Consider the following 16878-nt stretch of genomic DNA (forward strand, 5'->3'; position numbering starts at 1 on the left):
TGGAGCCTTTGGGAAGTCATTAGGTTTAGATGAGGTCATGTGGGTGAGGCCCTTATGATGGGATTGGTGCCCTTATAAGAGAGACACAGAGCAGTTTCTTTCTGTCGTATGAAAACTCTTGGAGAAGGTGGCATCTGTAGGCCAGGAAGAGATCTCTCACCAAAACCCCACAGTGCCAGCACCCTGATCTTGGACTTCCAGCCGCCAGAAGGGTCTGGAGAAATAAATGTCTGTTGTTTAAGCCACCTCATCTATGGTATTTTGTTATAGCAGCCTGAGCTGACTAAGGTATTATTTTTCCTGTTCTGTTGGAAAAGTTGAAACTCCAAGGAGGTGAGAGATTGTCCCCATATTTCAGGCCTAATAAGTGGCTAAGCTGGGTTTAGACTCCCAGGCCTGCCTGATTCCGAACCCCAGTCTCTGTGCTGAGCCCAACACCAGTCTGGTCCCCCAGGATGCAGTGGCTGCTGTGCCAAACTCCCTGGTTCCTGAGCTTCCCAAACCAGGTGAAGGGAGAGGGTGGTCCCTAACTGAACCCCACCGCAGCTCCCTCCTCCCAGGCCAGGGACCCATTGCTAGGGGAGGGCCCAGCCCCGGCAGGAGAACCAGAGGGTATGTCCCAACCACACAGACCCAGGAGATTCCTCAGACTCGGGACGGCTGCTTCAGTTCCTTGGTGGGCAGTGTGTGGAGGGGAGGCTGTGCCCCCCTGTCCTGAGCTCTAAAGTTCGCCAAGATGAGAATCCCCTCCAACGGCCACATCAAACCCAAGGGCCTAGCCACACACCTCCTCTTCACGGGGCTGGACATTGCTAATAATAGAACACGCTCAGTGATCATAATTCCCATTCCAGCAACAAGGGTTTCACAAATCTCCCTTTTATATTACAAATGCTTTAATATTGAATTTCTTTTTTTTTTTACATAAATGTTCCTATTTGTTAAAATTTAATGATGTAATTTAGAATATGAATATATTTAATCATGAATTTCTCTTCCATATATAACTAAAGGTTATATAAAAATGTACTTTGAGAATGTTTTAAAATCTGAGGCCATGAATACTTATGCCAAGATAACTAATGTGTTAAATACGATATCTGAACTCTAAGACGCTAACACTTAATTTTAGCATCGTCAAAAGGCTCCTAAGACTGCTACAGGCCTCTCTTGAGATTCCTTGTCTATGAAATAATAGTAACAGTAGCTAGTAGCCTTGAAAAAATCTTCAGTGTGAAAATAAAATTTAATTATTTTGTTACATGTATAAAGCACCCTATAATATACTATGTATAATGTAGTATGTATAACATTATTTATATTGACAATTTCATATGCCATTGTCCTCGTATTTTTAGCTTTCACTGCTCCTTGTCATATCCACATGGCGGGGGGGAAGGGGGATGGCTGCTCTTTCGCTGGCCTGAGTGGCCTTATCTCCCCACTGGGCCCTGCCTTCTGTCACCTACCCTGGCACCTGTGGTCTGAGTCTTATCCCGGATGTGGGTCTCAGCTCTGGGACTTGCTATTCCTTGTCTCCATAAGTTGTTCCCGCCCCCTTGTCCCAACCCCTCTCCATCTTTGGACCCTCCCTCCACTGTAGATTCACCTGCCAGCTCCAGAGGGACCTGTCCTGTCCTCTCCCAGGCGCCCCTGGCTGCAGGGTTGGTTGGTCCTGAGGCCTGCAGCTCACCTGGCTTCATGTGCCTTTCTTGTTTTTCTTCTTTTTTTTTTTAAACATCTTTATTGGAGTATAAGTGCTTTACATTGTTGTGTTAGTTTCTGCTGTATAACAAAGTGAATCAGCTATATGTACACATATATCCCTATATCCCCTCCCTCTTGCGTCTCCCTCCCACCCTCCCTATCCCATCCCTCTAGGTGGTCACAAAGCACCGAGCTGATCTCCCTGTGCTATGCGGCTGCTTCCCACTAGCTATCTATTTTACATTTGGTAGTGTATATATGTCCATGCCACTCTCTCACTTCGTCCCAGCTTACCCTTCCCCCTCCCCATGTCCTCAAGTCCTCACGTGCCTTTCTTTTCCCTCTACCCACCTTGTACCTCATGCTACGTTAGAGCAGGGCCACACCTGCCACATGTTTTGACCAAAAAATGAAGAAACTGTCATGAGCCTGTTGGAGCACTGCTGTCACCAGGTGCAGAAACGAGAATGTGGTGACTACTGAACCTGCTGGCAGTCACCCCTCTGCGGTCAGATCGGAAGTGGCTTCTGGGGAATCAGGGTACGTGGGCCCCCTCTCACGGAAGGACCCGCCCTGATCAGCGGTGTGACAAAACCATCGCTGTGTGTGCACTGTTTCCATCACTGTGACGTGCCAGTGCACAGCAGGTTCTATTCGTCTGCTGTAGACCAGAAATCAGTAACCTTTCCATTAACCTCAAAACCCAAATCAAATAAAAATCTGTGATCCTTGCTTTAATGACCTTGGATTTGAAGAAGTTGCTGGAAGCCCCCGTCTCCCAGCCCTCCATGGTGGTCTTACTGGTGGTTGGGCTTTGCCTGAACTTCCCAGGTTCCTGGGACTAGGCTGGCTCGGCCTCCTGGCTGCTGTGAGGTTGACACCCAGGGGAACCCGGGGGGCCCAGTGGCCTGTGGGACAGGACAGGCTGAGCTCTTCACATCCCAGCGCTTTAAACAGAGGAGTCTTGACACCTCTGCTTAGTGCATTCTCGAATAGAGAAGAAAGTTTAAAAATTAACTTAAATGATACCAATTTGATGTTTCTATATTTTTAACTGGAGCCAGTCCTGCCCTTAAGCACAGCGTGGGCTGTCACCAGGACCCAGGAAAGGAAACAGAGAGGTTCTCCCCCGGGGCTGCTCACGGGTGTAGCTCCCACCCAGGTGGCCTGGGTACCCCACCCGTCCACTCTGTGGCGGGGCCCCACTCACCCTTCCCACCGCAGGGAGGGCAGGTGGGGTGTGTTGACAGGTGCCCACACAGGTCCCCCAGGGAGGGATGTTTGCCTGGTGTCCCCAGGAGAGAGAATCATAGGCCCCCCTCGGTGGGGACCATACAGGAGCATGTCCTCAAGGGACCAAAACCAGTGTCAAGGATCATGTCAAGTTATTAAATGCTTGAGTCCAATGAAGGAGTTAACACTTCTCTCTTGGAGTTGCTGTGTTTTCTCATTAAACAATTAATCTGGGGCTCTTTGGAGGGTACAGTGGAGTCCTGTCTCTTGATTCTGTTCTTTAACTTGATAAAAGAGAGAGCCAGCAGGTGCGGAAACTGGACCGTCAACCTGGCAGCATTTACACTGAGGCAGATGCTGGGTCCTGAGGGATCTGGAGACACCTGGGAGGTGGGGCGGGGGGAGGCCGCCCCGTGTCATGTGCTTCCCCTGGAGCCCCAGCGTTGGGGAGACCTCACATCTGGGGGATGGGGGAGAGTCTCCACGACCAGGTTCTACCTTAAGGCCAGTGCCCGCAAGAGCTGGGGGTCCTGTCCCCGAGGGTGGAGGAGCCCGCCTGTCGAGTGAGACCCTGGAATCACGCTCAGCCCCGAGGGGCCTCCTTCAGGCCTTTGGAGGAGCTCTCAGGAGTCGTGAGATGCTCGTCGTTACGTGTGTCGAAGCTCAGCTGATGGAACGAGAGACCTTCAAACTCCCAACCATGTCATCCTTGTCCTAAACGACTGCGAGGACCTCAGCCGGCGGGCCTTCTCATTCCTTGCACCAGCCCACGAGAATCTCACTGCTAAGCTCCTGGGAGCATCATGCTGGCCGTTGTCTTGTTTTAAGTTCATTATCCTATTAACACAGGTAACCTCGGGGCACAGAGGCTGGACGGAGCTTCCTCAGGCGGCCCTCCCGAGGAGACTTCAGCCGTGAGGCAGAGCTCTCAGGGGCCCGGGGATGGGCCGAGGTCTGCACCTGCCGGGTGGGGAGGCGTCCGGCTTTGCCATTTTGACCACACGAGGTCAGAACCTCCCTCCCCCGTGACTTCAGTCCCCTGTGGAAGCCGTGGTTTGTTAAAGCTCCGAGAGAGACACGAGGGAGCTTGAAAAAGCCTCAGGACCAAGAGAAGGAAGAGACTTAATAACTGTCCAGGAAGGTAGAGGCCCCTTAGGTAAAAAATGGCACCATGCAGGCCCTGTTACTAGAGGGAAAAGGACCACAGCAGAGCGGCTTGGGGGCTGGACGGCTACAGTCTGGGAGTGCAAGTGTCATTCAAGACGAAAAGAAACTGGAGTCTGGATCTAGAACGGTGAGACGTCGGTGGAGACGGGAGATATGGGGGGAGCGTACAGGGGGCATCGTGGGGAGTCCTGTCCTGGGAGCCCGCCCTCCAGCCTTTCACCTGCCCACCAGCTGACGTTTGTCCCATGCCGCTGCTCGGTGCCAGCCCCGGAGGTGGCTGTTAGCTGTGGCCGCGGGAGGCTTGCTGGAGGTGGGGGCACAGCACACACTGCCCGTCACGTGCCTGCAGGTGTGAGCGCCCAAGCAAGAGGAGGTGGCAGAGTGCCCTCGGAGTCAGAAGAGGGGAAATGATAGACCGTAGGACAATTTTCAAAGATGCTGTCCGTGTTTTGAAAGCAGTGCATAGTATATGTAGTTCTTATAACAGAGACGACTTATTTTTGATGTCAACTGTAGAAAAAGTCATCACACTTCCTGCACACATATGTCAGCTTTTTTACCATTCCTTTTGACATGGGTGGACCAGAGAGTAACCTAACTAAGCAGTGGATTTCTGTATAATGCATTTAACTTCTGTGCTGGCTGAAAAATCATCAAAATAGTAGTCTTTTCTGTGTGTGTGGGTATGTGCGTGTGTATGTCTGTCTGTCTGTGTGTAAGCACGTGCCTGTGTGTGTTGTGGGTGCACCCTTGCCTCTCAGGTGGATGGGCACCTGAGCCCCTGGTGCCAGCTCAAGTCCTCAGGGTAACCACCGTGACAAGCCCAGCTGTGACTCTTGCGACACCCACTTTGGTGGAACAAGCACTGCCAGGTGTGTGCTCTCTGGCATCCCCAGGGCGACGTAGAGTGATGGGCGGGTGTTTTCCCTCTTTCAGCAGCTGTAATTCCTGTGCTGCCTTGAAAGGTGGGCGTTGCTGACATAACTCAGCCTGGGACTGTGAAATGGATTTCTGCTTTTTGGAAAAGGTTGAATGCTGCACTTTTGCAACATGCTCTGCCTGAGCCAGAGAGAAGTGTTTTAAATGATGGTTTGCAGTCTACAGGAATCTCCCTCTTCCTCTCCCTCCCCCTCCAGTCTCCACCTCCACCTCCATCTCTCCATCCAGCCTCTCCTCTTTTCCTGGTCCGAGTTGGCTCACCATACATCTGACGAAGTGCACAGAATATTTGTAATTTCTTTTCTGATAGAAATTGTCTCATTTAATGCGTCTCTTTTGCCTCTGATATCCCTATTTGGGGATGATAATTAGAACCTTGAACATGTGTTTGAAATTGCACAGGACTCACATGCAGCTCATGCATCCATTCATGCATTCATCCACTGAACACGTGTTTACTGAGGTCAGGGGTGTGGACTAGGCAGCCAACCCTCTGGAGCATCCCCTGGATACACACTGTCCCTGGGTGCCAGCTTCCTCTGGGCCTGCTCCTGGGGGGCTGCGGTGCCCGGGTGCCTTGGGAGTAGCTCTCTGGGCTGGCACAGCACTGGAGCCAGTTTCCCTCCCAGACCCTGACATTCCTCTGCTCCAGGAGCCCCACATCCATGTGAGGCAGTCACTGCGCCCTTCTCCGTGTCTCCTGATGAAAACAGGGCAGGAGTGCTCTGACCATCAGTGTTCAACAGCTCGCCGTGCTGCGGGCAGGTTTCCTGCATCTCCGTTCTAATGTGGCTCCCTGTCATCTAATGCGGCCTGCCTTCACGAGAGGACCGGGGTGCTTCAGGCTCTAGGACAGTCTGGTGAGGCTGGCCCATCATCTCCACCGCCCTTCTGGGCAATGGTGACATCAGACCCTTGTTAAGTCAGTCAGGCCAGCAGCAGGATCCGGAAGCCCTGGCCTGAGATCCTGGCTGGGCCCGAGGAGATGGAGACAAGCTACGTGTAGTGTGGTCGCTTTGCAGGAGTGGGAAACAGTCAGGTTACAGGGGTGGAGCCGTGTTACAGGGGTGGAGCCACGTGGCAGTGCTGTGATCCTTTCTCGTGGAGGAAGCCAAGTTCAAGGCCTCTAATGTGAGTGTTTTAAAACCCTTTGTTCCTGCAAAGGGAAGCCCAGGGTGTTACAAACGGGTAGAAAATGAATTCTCTCTGCAGCTTGTCAACTCTGGGAAATCACTGCCTATGAAAAACGTAGGACTGACAAATGATTTGCCATTTGCCTGAAAGTGACCTTCAGTTACAGTGGAGGCCAGAAGGCCTTGTCGAGTTTTCTTAGGTGTGAAATGAGGTGACTGTTTCTACTTTGCTTAAGCGTCGCAGAAATTATTTTAAGGCAGCACTTACAGGAGACAGTATTCAAGATTAAAATACCATTCATTATTCTCCTTAAGACATTTCTTTAAGTGGGTGATACGCTATTGGTTCTTGGAGGTGAGAACATTCATATATGGAAGTGGGGTCACTAGATCGTGGCAAACACAAAAAATGGGACCCCAAGACTCCAGGATTGCCCCCCCTAGCACCCCATCTCCTACACAGGCTTCTCCAGGACTTGGGGGTCACTGGAGAGAAGCCTCTGTTTCTGGGCACAGTTCCCGGCAGGGACCCTGTTCACCCTGTTCGCTTCCAGTCTCTGCAGGCGGAGGCCTGTGCGCACGTGGGGTTTCGTGGTGTGGGCTGGCTTTGTCAGCCTTCCCATCGTGGCCGATGGTCTGCAGTGACCAGGGAACTCAGGTCATCCTGCTGTCCCCCCAACCTCACGGTCTCCCCCAGGAGGTCACAGTCAGGGTCGTGTGGTGCAGACCATCTGTGGATCAAGGGTCCCCTTGGTCTAAGAGGAGATTCCCCACTAATTCCAAATGCGTCAGAAGCCACTGTTGGTTTTCAGGATAGACAAGGTTAACTGTCTCTTCTGCCCTCTTCCTTGGGGTTAATCTATTTCCTTCCTCCCCAGCAGGAAACCAGAAGATTATTCTGGCCCTCCAAGTTCACTGCTTATATCTTCTATTTTGGGGGAATATACCCCAAACAGTTCCAGATGTCCTGTTGACTTTCAGAATCCCAGAATTGGAAGACACTTAGGAGATTGGTCCATTTTATAGATGAGGAAACTGAGACCAAGGGAGGGCAAAATGTATTGGATTAAAATGAGATTGAATTTCAGAGTCACCTTTTGAATTAAAAGATGCAGACGTGTTTTCATATCTTTTTGACAAGTTAGACAATTTTGACTCATCTGCAGTGGTTCTTTATGTTAATAATTAAGAAAGCAATTTTTAAATGTTTAAAACAATCCTAGTGCTTTATTCAATATAGTTCGGGGTGTATAGCTATTGTCCCATTACCATTGTATATGAGCCATCTTTGGTCCGAGGCCTGATACCAGATAACTTTGAGTCTTCACGTCCCCCGGACTCTAAGGGAACAGGTGGCTTAGATGGGGACTAATGACCAAGAGGTGACATGCTGGGAAGATGACATGGACCCCTGACCTCAGATTAGGACACAGCAAGCCCACCTCGCTCTTCTTTTAGGGAAACGAGGTTGATTGATTGCTGAGCTAGACGTTTCCACAGATAAGTCTCGCCTGCAAGAAGGAGCATGGCTTTTCTGTCCCCTTTGTTCCACGGGACAAGTTATGCCGACTCTTCACCTTCCGAGGGCTGTTTTGTATCCCCTCCCGTCACCCTTGCCAACTCCTGCAGCATTTTGAGGGAACATGCTGTCTAACTGCTCACTCCACTTCCCCCCACTTCACCCCACAAACAGCCAGGGTTGTGCTGGATTCTGTACAAGCAGCAAATACGTGTTTTCAGTGGATTGTGTGGCAGTTTTCACACAGGCCCCCTTGCTTCTTCCCGGCTTCCATGCGACCTTTCTGGGCCTCCTTGTCGCTCAGCCCTGCCAGGAGGAAAAGCAAGCTATCTGAGAGCTCTTCCCCTCTCAGGGCTGGGCTTGATCAATAGACCAACCGCCCCAAAAGATCTGACCCTCCTGCCCCGCCTCACAGGGTGGAAACGCGTCACGCACGCCCCTAAGCACTTCAGCACCAGGTCTTCAGACTTGCTGATTCTCCTCCACAAACTAGTTCTCTTTGACACCCAAGGGAGCATGTGATGGCAGCTTCATCGGGGTTTGTGGAGAGGCCCCAAGCACGCGTGGTTAAGCAGGTCAGAGTGGGCGCCGGAGCAGTCCTCGGGGAGACGTAGCATCGGCTCCTCCAGGACGAACGTGGAGACCCAGGCTGTTACGAGAGGGATCTGGGTGCCCCGGCTCAGCCCAGCAGCAAGGCTGCGCGAGCCACGCAAACTGTTCTCTTTGACACCCAAGGGAGCATGTGATGGCAGCTTCATCGGGGTTTGTGGAGAGGCCCCAAGCACGCGTGGTTAAGCAGGTCAGAGTGGGCGCCGGAGCAGTCCTCGGGGAGACGTAGCATCGGCTCCTCCAGGACGAACGTGGAGACCCAGGCTGTTACGAGAGGGATCTGGGTGCCCCAGCTCAGCCCAGCAGCAAGGCTGCGCGAGCCACGGCTGCGAGAGGGGCCGGCTCTTAAGGAAGCCGTGCAGGGCGAGGCTCGACATCGTCACAGGCGCTCTGGGGGACGCGTGTGCCGTGAGGGCCTTTAGCGTGATGATCAGGACCATCTTTGCAAAGAAGCCGTCACGGCGAGCAACGCCGTGCATGTAGCCCAAACGCCAGATTTGAGAGCTGATTTTTACAAAGATCAAGTGTTTTCAATAAAGGAAAAAAAATAATATATTTTCTCAGAATAACGAGGGAATACACGTAAGCAAGACTGTTCTCATTGAGAATTGCGTTATGATGAGCACGGGGCCTTGCGGTCAGTTTCCTCGCACTTTTTTTACACCGTGTAGTATTTGCGTGAGGTGAGAAGATCCTCAGGTTTCCAGGGACGACCGATTGCTTTGTTTCCTCTGCGGAGCCCCCGCATTGGCACACGGCCCCTCCCTCCGGGCACGGCCCGTGCGGACTGGGAAGGAGCCCACACCGTGTGCTCAGGTGGTGGAAAGCTGCTCATTTCTACGCACAGCTCAGGTCTCGGTCCAGCAATTAGAAAGTAGAGACCAGGGTCATAACCCAGACCCTTCCACTTCATTGCAAGTTCAAGCTTTTCTCCCCCTTCCTTGGGCCTTGCCGGGAGGCAAGGTGGGAGCGGGGGGAGTTCAGCTTCTTTTTTGCTCTCTGGCCTCCTTCAGAGAGCAGGGGTCGAGGGTCCCAGGTCCTGCGGGCGGCTCTGGGGAGGTTCTGCAGCCTTGGTCTCCTGGGCAAGGCAGTGTCCCTGTGTCCCTGGCCTCTCTTTCTCACAAGAGCTGCTCTGGTGGCCTCTTCAGACACCACCCTCCGTGGCTCTCTCCTCAGTGTTCCCCCCACCCCGGCCCAGGCCCTTGCGCTTTTTTCTGGCCGGTGTAGACATCTTGCTAAGGCTGCCCACACCCAGGCATCCTTGCAAACCCCCTCTGCCCACCTTGGGCACCAGCCGCCCATCCTGTTCCTCAGCTGCCGCGGCGGGAAGGGCTGGGTTCCAGGACTGCCCCACGGATGCCCCCTGGCAAACCCCCGTTCCCGTCTGGCACGGAGTTGGTGGCTGGTGGGATCAGGGCCTGAGCGGAAGCCCAGACGGGGGTCCCCGGCTCTAGACCTCGTGACACACCGGGCTCTGCAGGACGAGCGGGGACCGGGTGTCAGAGGATCTGCTGTTGACGCAGTGGAACCATCCGCCTTTGCTTTATGGCTCTTTCTACCAGACAAGGAAAATCTTGTTGCTGGGGGCTGCCGGGGGGTTAGAGCGTTGGGTCTCCTCCTCGCGAAGGGTCTCCGAGTAAAGGAGAGGAGCGGGCAGCCGCGGGAGGAAGCTTGGAGAGGGTGGTCTGACATGGACGTGGCCGAGGCCCGCGTGGTTGACTTGGGGACGTGCAGTCCCACACACAGCGTAAGGCGCGCGGGATGCAGTCGCGTGATCTCATGACGAAGCCCCCGCTCCTGGGCTGTCTGTTCTCTGGGCCACACTTGTCTCTGCCTCTGTTTTTTCAAGCAGAGCCGCAGTGTCACCGAGCAAGTGACCGTTTCCCTAAATCCTCCCCATCTATCGGCTCCTCTGTCTCTTGTAGACGGTGCGACGCGCTGGCCTGTTTCGCAGGCACAGGAAGGGGGCGGGGACAGGAGTGCCCGGTGTGGAGCCGTCCTGGCCCCGCACAGCCCTCTGCACCTTGACAAGAAGCAGGCTGTGGGGGGTCATTCTTACAGGTTCTGGAAACGCTAACGTGGCCCAGGGGCTCTGCTGGTCCCCGTGAGGGATGACAAAGTAGCTCCACTGCCCTCGAGGCTGGGGTGTGGTTTGTTGACTGAGGTTTGGTTTACAGTTCCTTCCCCAAGGCCGATGGTGAAATGGCCCTGTACGCGGTGTTGCCAGGCCCGAGGCGAGCCTCTGGGTGGTGGTCACGGCTGCCCGGGAGCCCAGTGGTCGGCACTGACCACCCCTGTGTGAAGGGGATGTGCGTTCCAGGCTCCAGACGCACGCGGTTTGGAGATGTGAGGGCAGCCGGAAGCCGCAAGGTCTGGGGTCCACGCTCGGTCTGTTTGCCACCAGCCTGAGCTAAGGTCCCTTTAACAGCCAGGACCAGCCAGCTGGCCCCTGGGGAGAGCCTGCAGGCCAGGCCACTCTTCAGAGTGACAGCAAGCCTGGCTGTGGTCATAACAACCTCTGTCCGTCCATCCATGTCCGTGACAGGTGGAGGCGGGGCCTCAGGGCTGGCTCCCGCGTGCTTCTGCCTCGCCCAGACGCAGCACCTCTGTGGGGACTGGACTTTTGGTCCAGGTCCAGAGCTGGGCCCGGGGAACTGCTGCATCTCTGAGGTACGGTTGTTAGTGGGGTGCCTGCTTCCTCACCCAGGCTCTGGGGCGGCTGCCCTGCAGCCTGGACCTGGCTCTGCAGCCACGAGGGTGCCAGGCACCGATGCCCGCCGCAGCACCATGGCCGGGCCCCAGGTGGGCGCCAAGCCCAAGCATGCACACACGTGCACACACATGCGCACAACGTGCACAGACGTGCACACATGGACACACATGTACACACATGTGCACACACATGCACACATGCACACATGCACACACATGTACACACATACGCGCACACATGCACACTCATGAGAACACACAGACACACACACACACAGAGCGATGCTCAATCCTTCTTTCCTCCCTTCCCCTGGGAAGAGGAGACCCTGGGACCTTCTCAACTGTGCTGCACAGACAGGAGCTCCAGGTCAAGCAATCCCTTCCAGACCCTCCCAGGGTCTCCTCGGTGAATTTACCCATTTGTGAGGCTGGTGTGTTTAGCTGGCTTGGGGTTTCTGCTAATCCTTGGTCCTAACACCGTGGTTAATCTTGCTGTCCGTCCCTGCCCGCAGACGTCTGAGGCTACACAACGTCTCTGAATAAGATGAAGCCTAAGTCTGTTTTCATATCTGGAGTCAGGTTGTTGCCACTTTCCCCTCCCTCCTCCCAGACAGTCACTGTCTGCACAGCCAAAGCACTGTGCAGGCCACCCACGGAGGCCAGAGTCCACTTCAGTGATGGGCGAACAACGGTAACGGGAAGTCTGGCCAGCATGGACCCCCAGCCCCTGTTGGGACAGGGCTCAGGGTGGCCCATCACGGCCACTGGCTGTCGAAGCCTACAGAAGCCTGGCTCTGCCGTCCGCGTTGGCCCCCCTGTCAGGGAGACCTGAGTGCCGTCCATCGTGACCCACGTGGCCTGGTCCAGGATGCGTGCGTGGCCAAGTGCTCCGTGGCTAGCGCTGGGCAGGCTCAGACGGGGTTGCCAGGACCTGGCCGTGAGGTCGCAGCGGAGGCGTGGTCAGCACCGCGCGGTCGGCACAGCTCCCCGTGGGAGGCACCGTGTGCGCCACCACTCTGAGTTCTCCAAGCCACTGTTTGTCCTTGTTCAGTTTCACAAACTGACAGGACAGACGGATGCTAACGACGGTTGTTTTGGCCCCGCAGATAAAAGCAGAGAGCACAGCCGGGCGCCCTGCCCGCCGGCCCTGATGCTGCACGGGGAGACGAAGAGCCCGGCGGGGGACAGACCAGCCAAGGTCAGTGGGCTGTGAAGACGGGAAACCCCGGGCTGGGGGCTGCGGGGCCTGCGCGGCCTTCGCCCCTGTTTTCCCACCTGGCTCTCGGCAGTGGTGCTTTGCGGTCCCCTGTGTGGAACAGGGCCGGGTCCAGCAGGACAGCTCCAGAGCCCTGAGGAAGGGAAGGTGCATCCGGGAGCCGGGCAGAAGCAGCCTGGCCTTCCCTTCCTGGTCTGGGTCCGCCGTCCTCACGTCTCAGCAGGCACGGGCACGCGGGCAGCCAGGCTATGCAGTTGGACGCCCCTCAGGTGAGGCTGCGGTCTGAGTTTGGTTTCACTGTTATAGGAAAACCAGCGCTTGTTTGTGTTTTCCGAACACATTAGAATCTCAGGTCCTTCCCTTTGCTCGTTTACCAAACGGCATTTTATAGACTGTGAAGGTGTTGGGTGCATTTCTCTTCCCACGGATAACCCAAGAAATCAGCTTTTATTGCTGCTTTTGAAAGTCACAAATGGCTCTTAACTTGCTCTGATCTGTCAGATACACTGCTGGCCTCTGGTCTGCCCCAGTGTCGTGTGAACATTCTCTCTTCCTTTGCTGTTACCAGGTGTGTCTCTGCCTCAGCCTGTTACGTCCCCATTCCCGCGGTTGTCCTGCCAGCTCCCCGGTAGTGACATCCCTGGGCACACTCACCTGTGGTCCACGCCTTCCTCCCCATCATTAGTGCCGATGCTAAATGGTATAAATGGATCACGAACGCTAGTGCAAATTAAACTGTTGCTCCCTGATGTAAGATTTCTCTGTAAGAGATTAACATCCGTGTCAGAATCACATATTTATTAAACAGATCATCTTTCTTCTGTTTTAACTACTTTCTTTATCTCTGGGCTCTGTGCCTCTAATTCACTTTTATGACTTCAGTGTGGAAGGAGAGTTTTATGCCATGATTAGCCATTTTTATCACCAACAGGAAATCATAACCAGCGTGCATCTCAAGAAGACGACCTTGGTAATTAGTGAGAATTACCAAGAGAGCCCCAGCTTTGCCAAATTTAAGTGTTAGTCCCCATCAGAAATCATGTCCCACCGTATTTACTTGAATAATTAGTGGGGGAAATCTACTACTCAGAGGCCCCTCATTAGGTTTCATTCTTCAATTAGCTTCATAATGAAAATCTCTCCTCGTTTTTCTAATGGGATTAGTAATGTAAACTCTGGTCTTGATATACACATGTATTTCTAACACAACTGTTTCTGAATACTCCCAGTTATGTTATTTTCTCATAGGAAAAAAGACATTTTCTACTACCCCAAAATTCTAAAAAAAGATTGTTCTTCAACTTATGAGCTTAGGGATGATTACGTAAATTACAAATCATTTAGTCAGTGTAATTGTACGTCACAGTGAGTGAAGGGCCCCAGGAAGACCCCAGTAAGACACCAGGACGGACAGGCGTGAACGAGATCAGCCCTCATGTCGTGGATCTTACCTGTCTAACCTTTAACTGATGCGGTTCCCCGTGGTCCTTGCCCAGAGGCCACGCTGGACCTGGTCCGGATGACCTTTTCATCCCGGCCCTTCCCGTCCGTCCTCTGCCTGGCTCTGCTGGCACTGGCCGTTCTCTCCTGATGTCGTGGGCCCTACTCCCGAGTGAGCAGGAGGCAGGTTCACTCCGTTGCCTGTGGTTTTGCCGGAGTTCACGTGACTTGTTTGGGGCTTTTTCCTACCCTTATAGACCCTTGGTGATCTTTTAACTTTATATTTGAATCTGATGTTTCAGTGCTCTCATAAAGTAGCACTTTCCTTGCTAACGATTCTGTTTCAAAGGAGGTTGGGACGGTGGGAATGAGTACTGGTCCCAGTATGGCCCTCGGGGGCCCTGGAACAAGCCTGTGGGCTTTTGGTGCAACTGCCCTGTCCTTGTGCAGCCGGCCTGACAGCGGTGCCCACGTGGGGCGTGGCAGCATTGGCGTCCTTGACTTTGAATCATTCCCACAAATGGCTAACCGTTTCCTCACCCACACGGCCTCATAAAGCACTGACACTGACGATGGTAGAAACAGATCCTCAAATTTTAGGATGACATTTAATTTCTTTTTAAACGAATCTAGAGCTTTAATTGCTCCTGACAATTAAATTAATTCTCAACTCAGAACCTGGTGGCTGCTTTGAATAATGCACTGGTATCTTTTAATCTCACCTGATTTTGTGAAAGAGAACACAGTCCTTATTATACTATTCTAAATTTGAGATTAAAAGCATGGAAACAGCTGGTAGAAGAAGAAAAAGTATTTCCTCACCACTAGAATTTATTGTGCTCACTATGGTTTCATTTCTTTCTTATAGCTGCTCCAAAATTGAGATGGCACTGACTTTAAAAAAAAAAATTCCTCATGGTAATTTTTCAGTTCCACCTGTAGGAGTTTGGTTCTGTTTCCCTTTGTTTAAGAAAATCTGATACATGTCGTGCATCAGTGCAGCTAAATAAGTTAATCTGAATCTTGGATCCATGTTTATGTTGGCACCATAATTGCCCATGTTTTCTAATCTCAAACAACTTTTGTTTCTCTCCAGATTCTGTCCATAATGAACAATGACCAAGTGTCCCAGCCATAGGTTTTGGGTTTTTTTTTTTAACTTTAGGGAATAATCTTCATTTTCTTCTGGGTGATGTCATATTCAAACATTCTTTATTTTCTACATGAAGACAGAGACAGAGTGATTTTCAAACCCAACTGTGCACCACAGTCACCTGCACAATGTAGAACACGCCCTGAACTCTGCCCTCACATGGATGCTCTAGAAGGTGTGGGGGGCGAGTCACTGGAGCAAGAGAACACTGCAAGGACACAGGCTTGTCACTTCCCCTGCCTTCAAGGGACGGGACGGGCCAGCCCAGCCGCACCTGGGACCCTCACCTCTCCAGGGTTCCCTGCCACTGAAGGCAGTGTTTGGCGGTAGAGTAACTCCAGCCCCTGGGTCAGCCCATCTCCAGAGACAATCCAGTGGGAATTTCTGCCCCCAAGACACTAAGGCATCCGGAAGCAAACTCTAAGCCACCACGGCCTGTGTCTGCTTCTACAAAAGCAGGCAGCTGAGCCAATTGGGGATAATTAGAGGGAAGCCTTAGTCTGAGTCACTCAACACGGTCCGTGGTGCCATTACTTCTAAATTCTCACGTGACTGCCGGGTCCCATTAGCTGGCTGTACTGAGCAGGTCATTATCTAATAGCTACTGTGGGCAGGTCTGTCTGCAGGAGACTTGTTATTCTTTACTCGGTTGCCTGTAATTGAAGAGGACTGTTTAAATTTTTTTTTTTAAAGTGCTCTCCTTCTCTCTCTACTGAAAGGAGGCTCCATCGATCCTAGTGACAGGCGAAGACAGTGCGGCCAAAGGCACGAGACCCGTGGCCTCCACCCCGGTGCCCGGATCCCCCTGGTAAGATGCCCGGAGCCTGGGAGCGGTGGGAAAGAGCCCTGTCTGATCCAGCATTTGCTTGTTGTCACGAAAGAGAAATGCCTACTCCATCGGTAATGCTGTTTTAAAAAATTAATTTGCAGCTCCCGGCAGGTAGCGCTTCACACTGTTGTCAACTTCTGCCGAAAAATAGCATTTAAGTGATAAGTTACCCTGCTCTAATATACTTGCAAATATGTATTAAAATAGTAATGTTGTTGCATATATATCAGTGAAAGGCAGTGTCTGAAGAAACGGCAGCACGCCTTGAGCTTCAAAGGCCTTTCCCTCTACTCCAAGAAAAGCGTAACTGAATAGATGTTAATTAAAGATGTGTCTGGCTCTCTGCAGCTGCCCTGCGAGGATTCCTGATCTTTGAGTACGCCGCACTCAAAGCGCCCTCCACGAGGGAGCCACTGACTTTGGTTTTTTAAAATGTCCTTTTATAATGGAGTAATTTGGAAGCAGAAAAAAAGGTTATAATAGTAAAATTAGTTTTAAAACCTGAAGATTAGATTGCAGGATACAGTCGGGAGGAACAGCTAATTTAGAGAACAGAAATAGAACCATTGACATCGCTTAATGTACCATCAGGGCGGCAGCAGCAGCCGACCGTGGTCCCCGGCCGTGGCATTCGCCCTGCATGGCGTCCTGAGTGATTTCCGGCATCTGTCCTGACCTGCGGCCCTGCCCTGGTCACCTGCTCACGGCGAGAACCTGTGCTCTTAACTGGACAGGCGGGGCACCCGCTCCTCCGGCAGGTCAATGGTCGGTGTCGCCGGCAAGCGGGGGCCTCCCGCCCTCTGCCTTCAGCTGAAATGCTCGGCACCCGGGGGATGCCTCACGGGTCGGCGCTCCCTATGCTAACACTTAGTGACACAGCGTTTCCAACGCCTACAGAGTGTCCTGCAATTCAGTTGGTTTCTGACACCAACTCCTGGGTTAGCCAAAACCCCACAGGCTGAGAGCTCAGTCCCACCCCTCTTCCTTCAGACCCAGCCGGCTGCCGGCATCTCTGCCCAGCTGATTGCAAACTCAGGGCTTCCCACGACCTCCCCTCGGTTTGAGAATTTGCTAGAACGACTCACAGAACTTAGAAGAGTGATTTACTTATGATAGCGGTTTTATTATAAGGACACAACACAGGGACAGCCAGGTGGAAGAGAGGCACAGGGCAAGGTGTGGGAGGGGTCTCGGGGCCCCCATGCCCTCTTGGGGGCATCA

At 52.8% G+C, this 16878-nt stretch overlaps 1 protein-coding gene and 1 long non-coding RNA gene across 2 annotated transcripts in view; both read left to right on the plus strand.

Annotated features, from left to right (window-relative positions):
* LOC309642169 overlaps positions 1-16878 on the plus strand; it is a 998009-nt gene that overhangs the window by 322121 nt on the left and 659010 nt on the right. The window lies entirely within an intron of this gene.
* The window catches only part of TCERG1L (transcription elongation regulator 1 like), a 203670-nt gene that overhangs the window by 124307 nt on the left and 62485 nt on the right, over positions 1-16878 (plus strand). The window contains exons 5-6 of the mRNA XM_082423207.1: positions 12126-12217; positions 15548-15636. Coding sequence (XP_082279333.1) covers positions 12126-12217; positions 15548-15636 — 181 coding nt within the window. The remainder of the gene's footprint in view (positions 1-12125; positions 12218-15547; positions 15637-16878) is intronic.

Source organism: Balaenoptera physalus (assembly GCF_965194825.1).
Source record: "Balaenoptera physalus genome assembly, chromosome: 14".
Taxonomy (NCBI): domain Eukaryota; kingdom Metazoa; phylum Chordata; class Mammalia; order Artiodactyla; family Balaenopteridae; genus Balaenoptera; species Balaenoptera physalus.